The following is a 12,133-nucleotide window of genomic DNA, read 5'->3' on the forward strand; positions in this document are numbered from 1 at the left end:
AGAAACCACCAGAGCTGTGGAGAGTTGGTAAACGGCAGAGCCAGGAACCAGCAGCATTCGCCGAGGCAGGAGAATGGTTTTTTCCATTTGCCAGGGAAAAAAATGGTCCAAGCCAGCAGAATTTCCCACCCACACAGTCTCCAGTGTGTCCCCAGGATCTTCCGAGGGGACTACAGGTGAAAATTGCTTCAATGGCGGTGTGAGATTAGGGGCACAACCAGGCAGATGAGGGGATGGATCAGGGGCACAGGAAGGAAAGAAACAAGCTGTGAAAGGGGCCACCACTAAGAAATGTTGAAAAACACTGATCTGGGGCCAGATTCATGGTACAGCTAGGAGGTTGCTGGTCCTGCATGGGACTGGTCCAGGTAAAATCCTCGGCACCCCACAGCGTCCCCTAAGCCACACCAGGAGTGATTCCTGAACACAGCCAGGTGTGGCCCAAAAAGCTATTAAAAAAAAACATAAAACACTAATCAAAGCAATGGTTCTTCTGTCAGAGGGAGGAGCTGAGTCATGTATGCCAATGTGGAATGCCCGGCCAGCATACACACACACACACACACACACACACACACGTTCAGAGCCATTTGGGAACCTGCCTCCCTGTCTATGTGGCAACTATGAGCCCCTGAGCTTTGAGTACAAGAGACACCTCAGTTCCCTCAATCCCCCACTCTACACAGCCTGTGTCCCTCACATCACAGAAGGACACACAAGCCCCTGGAAATTGCAGCTGCTGTTCCTTGTGCGGGCCTCAGTTTTCTTACCTGTAAATGCAGATGTTCAAGCAGCAGCCTCGCCCCGTGCACATTTCAGGACACTGCTGAAGCTTGAGAGGAAGAGATGTCGGGGGTCAGGGGTCTTAAAGGACAGGGGGAAAGGTGCTTGCCTGCCTTGCACACAACTAATCCTGATCCAATCCAGCCACTGCTCAGGGTTCCTGGGCACTGCCAGGAGGGATCCCTGAGCACAAGCCAGGAATAAGCCCTGAGCACCCCAAGTGTGGTCCAGCCCTGCCCCCCACCAATAAAGTCAAAATAAAATTAGAGCCTCCACCCCCCAGAAACCTGGTGGCCATTTTCTGGGAGATGTTTCGAGATCCCTTTCATGAGAGACTCTGCCAAACAGATTTGTGACAAGGACAAAGGTGGCACCAAGGAGATTCTCAAAGGGCTGGCGCACAGGCTTTTTTGTTTGTTCTGTTTTTGGGCCACACCCGGCAGCGCTCAGGGATTCCTCCTGGCTCTGCACTCAGAAATAGGTCCTGGCAGGCTCGGGGGACCATATGGGATGCTGGGGATCAAACCCAGATCCATCCCAGGTCAGTTGCTTGCAAGGCAAACGCCCTACCCATTGTGTTATCGCTTTAGCCCCTAGAGCACAAGTTTTGCACACAAGAACCCCGACTTATCCCCAGCATCCCATAGACCTGAGCACCACTAGGAATAACTCCCCCAAAAAAGGGCTAAAGCAGTCACACAGCAGCCTGTGGGAATCCCTGTCCCTAAGCTAAGGGCCTTGGGTCATGACTGTCAGATAACACAGAGGCTTCACCCGGCCCACCCGAAATCCAGCCTGAAAAGTATGCCAAAGGCCCCAGATTTCTGGGAGCCGGTTTCAGGCCCTGATCTGCCGGTTTTTTTCCTGGGGTGGTTCCTGCTGGCACCCACTGGAGATGTCAGCTTAGAAACAGGGGAGAAGTGCTTGGTGCCCGCATAGCACAGACCAAGACTTGGACCTGGGAGGGACTTGGTGAGATCAAAAGGCACTCAAGGCCACATTCCTGGTTTGTTAAGGCCTGTAGGGCAAATGTTGGCCTGTACCTAAGGTCAAAAAAGCAAATCCAGAGAGCGCAGGAGATCAGGCAGAGCGAGATGGACGAGATGGACGCAGGGACTAGTCTGGGCAGCTGCTTTATCTGCAAGAAACCAGATGCCCCAGGAAAAGAACCCTCAGGGGTTGGCAATTCCCTACAGTGACCAGAACAAGCTGGACTCAGAGCAGAACCAGTCCCAAGCGACACATGAACCTGGAGAGCCCCTAGTCGGTTTGCCTGTCTGTCTGTCTGGGAGTCCCCAAGCTCTGCTACGCAGCGCAGAAGTGCACACGCCCCTCGCAAGTGTCAGTCGACGTCAAGTCTGATGCTGGGGCGGGAGAGATAGCATGGAGGTAGCGCATTTGCCTTGCATGCAGAAGGACGGTGGTTCGAATCCCGGCATCCCATAGGATCCTCTCTTGAGCCTGCTGGGGGGGCGATTTCTGAGCGTAGAGCCAGGAGGAACCCCTGAGCACAGCTGGGTGTGACCCAAAACCAAAAAAAAACAAACAACAAAAAACAAACAAACAAAAGTCTAATTTGGCGGCCAGAGCGGTGGCGCAAGGGGTAAGGCGTCTGGCTTGCACACGTACTAGCCTAGGACGGACTGTGGTTCGAACCCTCGGCGTCCCATAGGGTCCCCCAAGAAGCCAGGAGCGATTTCTGAGCGTCTAGCCAGGTGTAACCCCTGAGCGTCACCGGGTGTGGCCAAAAAGAAAATTTAAAAATTTTTAAATAGTATTTTTTAATTTAAAGATTTTTCAATAAATGGATAATTTTTATTAAAAAAAATTTTTTTAAATAGAAAAATGTGCCAAGTAGGGGCCGGAGAGATAGCATGGAGGTAGGGAGTTTGCCTTGCATGCAGAAGGACGGTGGTTCAAATCCCAGCATCCTATATAGTCCCCCGGAGCCTGCCAGGAGCGACTTCTGAGCGCAGAGCCAGGAGGAACCCCTGATCGCAGCCGGGCGTGACCCAAAAACCTCCCCCCACAAAAAACAAAAAAAGCCTAAAGATGCAGGAGCAAGGTCAGGTTTCCCCACCTGAGAAACCGCAGGATCCGGCCCCTGCGCCCCGCCCACTCCGCGACCACGCCCCATCGCGATGGCCACGCCCCTCTCGGCGCGGCGGGGGGCGGGAGGGGGCGGGAGGGGGCGCGCGGGCGTCTCCTTTAAGGCGGCGGCGATCCCGCGCGCGCGGCTGGCGTTCCGGAACCCTCCGACTGCGCCGCCGCGCAGGTAGCGGGCGGCTTCCCCTTTAAGGCGGCGCGGGGGCTGCCGGGAGGCCGGCGGCGGGCGGGCGATGGAGGCGGCGGCGGCGCGCCGGGCTGGGTGACGCGGAGCCGGAGCCGGAGCCGGAGCCGGATCGGGCGGCGGGCCGAGCAGGAGGTTCTCGCGCAAGGTCCGCGGGTCGGGTCGGGTCGCGTCCTCGGGGCGCCGGGGCCGGGGAGGGGCGGGGCGGGGCCGGCGGGGACTCGAACCCGCGGGAGTCCGCATTGCGTCTGTGTCCCGGGCGGGACGGCGGGCGCCCCCTGGCGGCCGGGCGCGGGCACTGCAGCGGGCGCCCAGCGCTGGGGTCTCCGCGCCTGCCCGCGCCCCACGCTCGCTCTCGCCTCCCCAGGCCCCTCCGCTGCCCGCGGCCATGGCCACCATGGTGCTCCCGCGGGAGGAGAAGCTGAGCCAGGACGACATCGTGCTGGGCACCAAGGCCGTCATCCAGGGGCTGGAGACGCTGCGCGGGGAGCACCGCGCCCTGCTCGCCCCGCTGCTCGCGCCCGACGCGCCCGACGCCGAGCCCGGCACCCAGGAGCGCTCCGTCCTCCTGCGCCGCTCCCTGGAGGCCATCGAGCTGGGCCTGGGCGAGGCGCAGGTAAGGCAGATGCACATGCACATGCAGACGCTGGCAGGCAGGCTGGGATGCGTTTGGGGGCGCTTCCCAGGGGACACGGGTCCACTCCCTGCGTCTCCTGGAGCTGCTGGTGAAGAGTGAGCGAATGAATGAATGAATGAATGAGGGAGTGAATGATGCATGCTGGGCTGCAGCACCTCTTCATTCCTTAGGGCCCCCCCTGCACAGTCAGTCCCGTTCCAGCTCTGCTAGCTTCCAGATAGCAGAGGAAGGGGCCGACCTGTCTAGCGAGCCAAAAGGAAATCTAGGACCCTTGCCCGCCAGGCTTCCATTCGTTGGCACCTTGGTGAGCAGGGGCCTGCCAATGCTGGGGTGACAGGAATACTACTCGGCCAGTGAGACTGACAGTACCCAGGTCTGGTCCCCTCGAAGGAGAAACAGAAAGATGAGAGGTTTGTTACAAACTGTAATAAATTCTCCGAGATGGGACTGGAGCAATAGTGCCGCAGCAGGTAAAAAGGCGCTTTTTGCCTTGCATGCAGCTGACCCAGGTTCGCTCCTCGGCATCCCATATGGTCCCCCCAAACACCAAAAGTCATGATTCTTCGATGCAGAGCCAGGAGTAACAACAGCATTGCCTGGTGGGCCTCCCTCCCCCCGGGAAATAAAATAAGGAAGGCAAAGAGCGACCCACTCCCTCCATCAGATCCTATCTGCGGCTTGCGCAAGGCTGCTGTGAAAATGCCTTTTTTTTCTTTTTTTTTTTTTTTGGCTGGGGCCGCATGGAGCCAGGTCACTTGCATGCAAATGTGCACTTGAGCATAGATAGAGTCACAGGCTCATCCTGGGGAATGACATCCAAACTGAGACCTCCAGGAAGGAATGGACCCGCCCCCAGTAGAAGAAAACTGGCCAGAGGTCACCTGTGCCAAGGCCCCGTGGCAGGGAGGATTTGGGGGAAGCACGAGGAGCCGTGCTGGGTGGAGAGATCCTGGAGCAAACCAGATTGACTGGGGGTCTTGGGGAGGGTAGGTCCAGAGTCTATCTCATTTATCTTGTTTGGTTCTCAAGCCATCAAGAAGCTTTTGGCGGCTTTCAAGTGGTCAAGAGACACAGATGTAGGGAGTCAGAGAAATAGACAGTGGGAGGGTGCTCACCAACACAAGGCTGACCTGGGTTCCATCCCCGCATTTCATATGGTCTGCTGAGCCCACTAGGAATGATCCCCAAGCAGAGCCAGGAGTAAGCTCTGAGCACCACTGGGTATGAGCTGGCCCCAAACAAAGCAACAAACAGGAGAGACAAAGATTTAAGCTTTAAAAGTTCCCTCTGTGAGAGCATAGGTAGTTAGGCCCTAAGTTTGATCCCTGGCACCACATGCCCTTTCTACTCCTCCTGTACCCCACGGTGTGACCTCCATAAGAAAATAAAGACTAAATTTCCAGGACCAGCGCCATAGGACAGTGGGTAGGGTGTTTGCCTTGCATGCAGACAACCCACATTCAATCCCCAACATCCCATATGGTCTCCCGAGCCTGCCAGGAGTAACCCCAGAGCACTGTTGGGTGTAGCCAAAACGAACAAACAAAAAGATCAACCAAAAAACCTAATTTTTTTGTGCTGATGTGTGGAATGACCCCTAGTGGGTAAGGATGGCCACCAGGGATCACATCAAACCCCAGTGCTGAGTGGGGACTGACTGGGACAGAGAGGTGGCCGTGACGGGGTGAGCAGGAGTAACTGGAACTGGAGGAAGGAATAAGAGGGGGTTGGGCAGGCTCACCATCAGGTCACAACCTGTAGTGCTCAGGGATTACTCCTGACTCAGTGCTCAGGGTATTCCCAGCAATGATCAGAGGACCAACCATCCTGTGCTGGGCATAGATTGTGGGCCTTGACCCCACCCCAGGCTACTGCATGCACAGCGCATGCTCTACCCTTGAACCTTGACCTAGGTTGGCTTTTTAAGCAAGTTCAGGAGGCGAGAGTGCCAGGATGAAGCTCTGTTGTCTAGGGCCCTGCAGATGGAGAGGCCAGAGCGGCCTGAGTAGTATAGAGGGAGCTAGGCGTGGGGAGACAAGAGCCAGGGCCTGATTGTGATATGATTGTTTCCCAGCTCTTCAAACGTTTTTGTTGTTTTTTTTTGGGGGGGGGTGGGTCATATCTGGTGAGACACAGCGGCTGCTCCCAGCTCTGTGCTTAGGGTTGGTGCCAGAGATCAACCCCGGGCCTGGCCTGCAACAGCTGTGTTCCAGCCACTACCCTGAGGCTTGGCTTTCAAGCAAGTGGTTGCAGCTACACCTGTCACTCAGGCATTAGCTCAGGAGCCAGAAATACAAGACTCGGTGCCGGGCCGTCGGGACGGAAGCAAGTGCAGAGAGGAACACACAAGGGTCCCCCACCTGGTGTGCACAGGCAGCAGCACAGATGAATGTGCGGCTGGTGTGAAGTTAGGGGCAGGCGCCCCTTCCTGGGCCGAGGAGGGAGAGGTTGGCTATAGAAGTGAAATGGCCATGGGACACACACAGAGCCTCAGCCAGGCCCCATCTCAGCCACTTTGGAAGCTTGGGGTTCATGTACTACCTGGGGGTTTGTACACACACCCCTTTTCTTCTGGGCTCTCAATGACCCTGTCTGGGGGGACCCTTCATTAGTCTGCCGGGAGGTGACAGTGAGGGGCTGGGCAGCAACATACGTGGTGTGAACCCCAGAAGAGACGGAGGTGGGGAGGATGGTGAGCTCAGGCGCACACAGCAGCCCAACTCTCCCACTCCCCAACCCGTCAGCTGAGGACAGCTGGAGGCCTGGGGGAAGGAGCCAGAGTGGTACCCTGGGAGAAAAGGGTCAGGGTGCCCGCCCCTGACTCCAATCACAGTCCTGGCTACCCATCGCAGGTGATCTTGGCACTGTCGAGCCACCTGGGTGCCGTGGAGTCAGAGAAGCAGAAGCTGCGCGCACAGGTGCGACGCCTGGTGCAGGAGAACCAGTGGCTGCGTGAGGAGCTGGCGGGGACGCAGCAGAAGCTGCAGCGCAGCGAGCAGGCCGTGGCACAGCTGGAGGAGGAGAAGCAGCACCTGCTATTCATGAGCCAGATCCGCAAGCTGGATGAGGACGCGTCCCCCAACGTAAGCCCCAGCCTGCCAAGGAGTAGGGGCTGCACCCGCCACCTGCTGTCGCGCCCCCTTCCCTTATTCCGCCGTGTCTCCCTCCCCAGGAGGAGAAAGGAGACGTCCCCAAAGAGTCCCTGGATGACCTGTTCCCCAACGAAGAAGAACAGAGCCCAGGTGAGGGGGATGAACTGGGCCCAGGGACCAGGCAGCTGGCATGTCTCCACCTGCCTCCTCTCCCATCATGAGCAGGAGAGATGGGACCAAGGGAGGATGCTGGCCTTGTGTGCAGCTGCCCCAGGCCCGTCCTCAGCTCCCCCTATAGTCCTTTGAGCCCCGCCAGGCAGGATCCCTGAGCCCAGACCCAGGAGTATGTCCACTGAGGGGAAAACTATTCTCAGCAGATGAGAACTGAAAAGTAGGTGTTGGCTGGCTACCCACTAGCTCTGTGGGTCCCCTTCCTCCCACCAAGTGCTCTGTGGCCATGGATTGTTTCTTTTCTGTTTCCTTTCCGGAGGGGCCCAGGATTGTCCCGGAGATGCTCATCCAATACATCATCCAGATACTCATCATTGGTCATCCTGGCCGAGCACCCCAGTGCTTGGGTGCTGCAGTGCTGGGCAGGGGCCTTGCAGCACCAGACAGGGGTCTCTGGGCCTTGTGCCTGCCAGGCTTGCATCAGCTCCGTGTCAGCCATTCCTGGGGCTGCATTATAGCCCAGAGCCCAGGCCCTATTGTCACCATATGGAGAGCATGGCCTGGGGCCCCCGTTCTGCTGACAAGGAGACTTGGGTTCGCCCACATGTCTGGAGGTTTTTTGTTTTGTTTTGTTTTGGTTTGGTTTTTGGGCCACACCTGGTGACACTTAGGGTTTACTCCTGGCTCTGCTCTCAGAAATCACTCCTGGCTTGGGGGACCATATGGGACACCGGGAATTGAACCCAGGCCCGTCCGGGGTCAGCCACATGCAAGGCAAATGCCCTACCTCTGCGCTATCACTCCAACCCCTCTCTGGAGTATTGAAGTGGGGCTCGACCTACTCTACAGAGGGAAACTGAGGCTAATGAATAGTCATTTATTACCAGGGCCTTGGGTATGTGGAAGGCAGGGCCCAGAAGTGGCAGCACCCTCGGGGAACAGTCAGACCCTCTGACCTGCTCTTGGCCCCACAGCCCCCAGCCCTGGTGGAGGGGACGTGGCCGCCCAGCACGGGGGCTATGAGATCCCAGCGCGTCTGCGCACGCTGCACAACCTGGTCATCCAGTACGCGTCGCAGGGCCGCTACGAGGTGGCCGTGCCCCTGTGCAAGCAGGCGCTGGAAGACCTGGAAAAGACGTCAGGCCACGACCACCCTGATGTGGCCACCATGCTCAACATCCTGGCGCTCGTGTACCGGTGAGCCGCCCCAGATGCCCCAGAGCTGCTGCCTAGACAGGGCCCACAGAAGACGGACAGGGGGACCACTCCCAGCTCACCACAGAGCCGAACCAAGGCCCTGTTTTGGTGGGCATGAAGTGGGGAAATCGGGCTTGCACCCCACCATCAGCCGCCCCAGCACACTCAGGACCCACCCGATTAAGACAAGAGAACAGAGCCTTGGTAGCCCACACCTCAGCCCTGTCCCCCCCTCACAGCACTTCACCCCCCTATTCCCCACCCAGGGACCAGAACAAGTACAAGGAAGCTGCCCACCTGCTCAACGACGCCTTGGCCATTCGGGAGAAGACCCTGGGCAAGGACCATCCAGCCGTGAGTTAGGGGCCGGAAGATGGGTCCCCCACCCCGTTCCTCCCGGGCCTTGGCTCCATGCTCCCCATTCCCCACAGGTGGCCGCCACCCTCAACAACCTGGCGGTGCTGTACGGTAAGCGAGGCAAATACAAGGAGGCCGAGCCCCTGTGCAAGCGGGCGCTGGAGATCCGGGAGAAGGTGAGCGGCCCATGAGGGTGCAGGGGGTGAGAGAGCCGAGGGGGCTACACGCCTGTGTCTGTGCATGTTATGTGTGTATGCTTGCCATGTGGGCTTGTGTGCATGCAGTGTATATTTAGTGTGCGCGTCTGTGTGTACAGGTAGAGGTGAGCAGGTGGCATCCAGGCCTCCTGACTAGACTTCACATCTTGCTCCTACTCACGTCCCAGGTCCTGGGCAAGTTTCACCCGGATGTGGCCAAGCAGCTGAGCAACCTGGCACTATTGTGCCAGAACCAGGGCAAAGCTGAGGAGGTGGAACATTACTACCGGCGGGCACTGGAGATCTATGCTATGCGCCTCGGGCCCGATGACCCCAACGTGGCCAAGACCAAGAACAACCTGGTAAAAAAAAAAAAAAAAAAAAAAAAACGAACAACCTGGTGCCCTGGCCAGTTGGGGCCGGTGGGCGGGGTGGCTGAGGCCAGAGCGCCTGGTCGGCTCACCCCATCCGTCCCTGCCCGCAGGCCTCCTGCTACCTGAAGCAGGGCAAGTACCAGGACGCCGAGGCCCTGTACAAGGAGATCCTGACCCGTGCGCACGAGAAGGAGTTCGGCTCCGTGAACAGTGAGTCCTGGGCTGGTGCCCACACGCAGGCCCCAGCGTCTGAGATGTATGGCTATATCTAGTCCCAGCCCAGCTTGAACCCTTCCCTCTGGCCACCCCACAGCACAGCCTGTCCCTGCCCGCTCAGGCCCCCTCAGCCTGGCCCCTTGGGTGGGCTGAACTTCCCGCATTGTGTATCTGTGGCTCCCTGACCCAAGCCCCTAGCACGAGCACATAGCACCACCAGCTCTGGGACCCAGAGGGCCTGTCCCACTGGCCTGTCTCTGACCAGACCCTGGCCTGTCCCCTCGCAGGTGACAACAAGCCCATCTGGATGCACGCAGAGGAACGAGAGGAGAGCAAGGTAGCTCGACGGGAAGGGGGTAGGGAGGCAGAGGGCTGGGAGCAGGGGTGGTGCCCTTCTGCCACTGCAGCCTAGCCCTCCCCAGGAGAAGCGCTGGGACAGCACCACCTTCCGGGACTATGGAAGCTGGTACAAAGCCTGCAAAGTGGACAGGTGAGGACTCCACCCTGCAGCCGCTTCTTGCTCCTTCAGGGGGAGGTTCAAGTGTTGAGCCCTGGGGAGCTGGGCCCGACTCACTCGAGGGGCCCTCTCCCTGGGCCTGTCACCTGAGGGGGTGCCCCACTGCCCGCAGCCCAACGGTCAACACCACACTACGCAGCCTTGGGGCTCTGTACCGGCGCCAGGGCAAGCTGGAGGCCGCACACACACTGGAGGACTGCGCCAGCCGCAGCCGCAAGCAGGTGGGGGTCCTGCCCATGTGGGTCGGGGGGGCACGTTGGGTGGCTCTCCCTGATGTACCCTGCCCCCCAGGGCCTTGACCCCGCCAGCCAAACCAAGGTGGTGGAGCTGCTCAAAGATGGCGGTGGTGGGCGGGGAGACCGCAGGTACAGCCGGGACACAGGGACTCGGGCTGAGTCTGACACGGACGAGATGGGGCCCACCGCAGAGTGGAGCGGGGTGAGTTGGGGCGTGGGAGGCGGGGAAGAGGGGGGCCAGGGGGTCCCAGAGCCTCCATGCACCCGCAGGGCAGATACCCAAATGCCTGGCCTGCAGGATGGCAGTGGGGCTCTGCGGCGCAGCGGCTCCTTTGGGAAGCTCCGGGATGCGCTGAGACGAAGCAGTGAGATGCTGGTGAAGAAGCTGCAGGGCGGGGGACCCCAGGAGCCCCCGAACCCCAGGTGAGCCCCACATGCTGCCTCCCCTTTCCCATCCTGCACTCTCCCTTTCCCCTCCAAGTTCCACCCCAGGCAATACCACTGTCTCTTTTTTCCCCTTCAGGATGAAGCGGGCCAGTTCCCTCAATTTCCTCAACAAGAGTGTGGAAGAGCCGGTCCAGGTACCGGGCTGGCTGGGGCACCCCCTCACCCCAGACCTCAGTCATGCTGCCTGCCTGGGTCTAGCTGAACCCAGAACTGAGCTCTGCCCACTCTGCCCACAGCCTGGTGCCCCCGGCCTCTCGGACAGCCGCACGCTTAGCTCCAGCTCCATGGACCTCTCTCGCCGCAGCTCCCTGGTGGGCTAACTGGGCCAGGGCGGCCAGACTCCGGCACTAACCCCACAGCCCTGCGCTTGGGCCTGCTGCTTGTCCGCCTGTCTCCCTAGCCCCTGTCTTTTCTGTTCAATCTCAGGGTAACCCCAACCCCAATCCCAAACCCGTCATCTCAGCCTGAGCCCTGGAGGCAGGGCCTGCCTGTTCTGCACCGACCCCTTATTTATTCCTGCCAGCAGGGTTCCCTCTGCCAGCAGTGCTGGGCCAAACGCATGGGCGAGCGGGTCTCCCAGCAAGAGCTGCAGCCCCCCACTTTAAGACCCCCCCATCCAAGAACACTAAGCACCCTGCCCCATCGGCATCCTGTCCCTGCCCTCTGGCCATTGCTTGTGTATATAGAGAAGTAAGTTATTGGCCTCGCAGCCCACAGTCCCGTGTGCCGGGCCTCTCCTCCCCACTCTAGTGGTACCGCCCAGGCCTTAATCACCCCCATTCTGCGCGGTGGTATCTCCTAGGCACCACATCTGGGGCCATGCCCCTCACCCCACCCCAGGGTTCCCTGATCCTTCTTGTGCTGCTCCTGGTCCATGGAAGGAGCCCCCACCCCACGACCCTCACAGCCGGGCCCTGCCCCGTGCCCGGGCCTTATGCACTGCCCCTCCACCCAGGCACGGCCCGGCCCCGCCCCGGGCACCACCAGTCCAGCCACCCGCCACGCCTCTCCGCACGCCTACCGCTTCTCATGGGGACAGCGAGGGCCCTCTGGGCCATGGGGACTGCTCCAAGGGGGCGCCGGGAGGAGGTCGCTCTAATTTCAACTGTTGCTGTAGAAATAAAGACGGTTTGAATCTGGACTGGGCCTGTTTCGGGACGCAGGTGGAGGGTTCCTGATCTAGATCTAGGTCCGGGGTGGGACAGCCGGAGAAAAGAATCGAGGTTGCAAATGGCACCCCATTCCCGCGCAGCTGGAGCGCAGATATCCGGCCCCACAAGGCTGTAGGGTTTCCTCCTAAAAACCTGCACCTCTGAGGGGCACCACAGCCCAGAACGCGGGTTTGCTTTGAGTTCTGCACTTAACAGACTGTTTGACCTTGACCAGCTTGTCATCACCCCACAGCGTGCCATGACACCTTTGGGGGGATTACGTAGGGAGAGAGCACACGAAGAATCTGGGAAAAACGACTTTCTTTTTACTAACACACACAACTCCGGGAGGTGGGAAGATCAGGGTGGCTGGCCCTGGCTATTACGTAGCCCTTAGACTTGTCAGTCCCAAACCGAGCTCCGACAGGGAGGAGGACGCCCGCGAGTCCGGGTATGTCTGGGAAGCGA

At 59.3% G+C, this 12,133-nt stretch overlaps 1 protein-coding gene across 1 annotated transcript; it reads left to right on the forward strand.

Annotated features, from left to right (window-relative positions):
- The first annotated feature begins 3,430 nt into the window (after positions 1 to 3,430).
- On the forward strand, positions 3,431 to 11,655 carry KLC2 (kinesin light chain 2). The gene is made up of 15 exons (XM_049780162.1): positions 3,431 to 3,689; positions 6,563 to 6,793; positions 6,883 to 6,952; positions 7,948 to 8,170; positions 8,437 to 8,524; positions 8,602 to 8,703; positions 8,913 to 9,086; positions 9,209 to 9,308; positions 9,602 to 9,651; positions 9,737 to 9,804; positions 9,944 to 10,052; positions 10,123 to 10,269; positions 10,366 to 10,490; positions 10,591 to 10,648; positions 10,751 to 11,655. The coding sequence occupies exons 1-15, from the start codon at positions 3,462 to 3,464 to the stop codon at positions 10,832 to 10,834; spliced, it is 1,857 nt and encodes a 618-aa protein (XP_049636119.1). The 5' UTR covers positions 3,431 to 3,461; the 3' UTR covers positions 10,835 to 11,655.
- The last annotated feature ends 478 nt before the right edge of the window (positions 11,656 to 12,133 follow it).

This window comes from Suncus etruscus, chromosome 9 (assembly GCF_024139225.1).
Source record: "Suncus etruscus isolate mSunEtr1 chromosome 9, mSunEtr1.pri.cur, whole genome shotgun sequence".
Taxonomy (NCBI): domain Eukaryota; kingdom Metazoa; phylum Chordata; class Mammalia; order Eulipotyphla; family Soricidae; genus Suncus; species Suncus etruscus.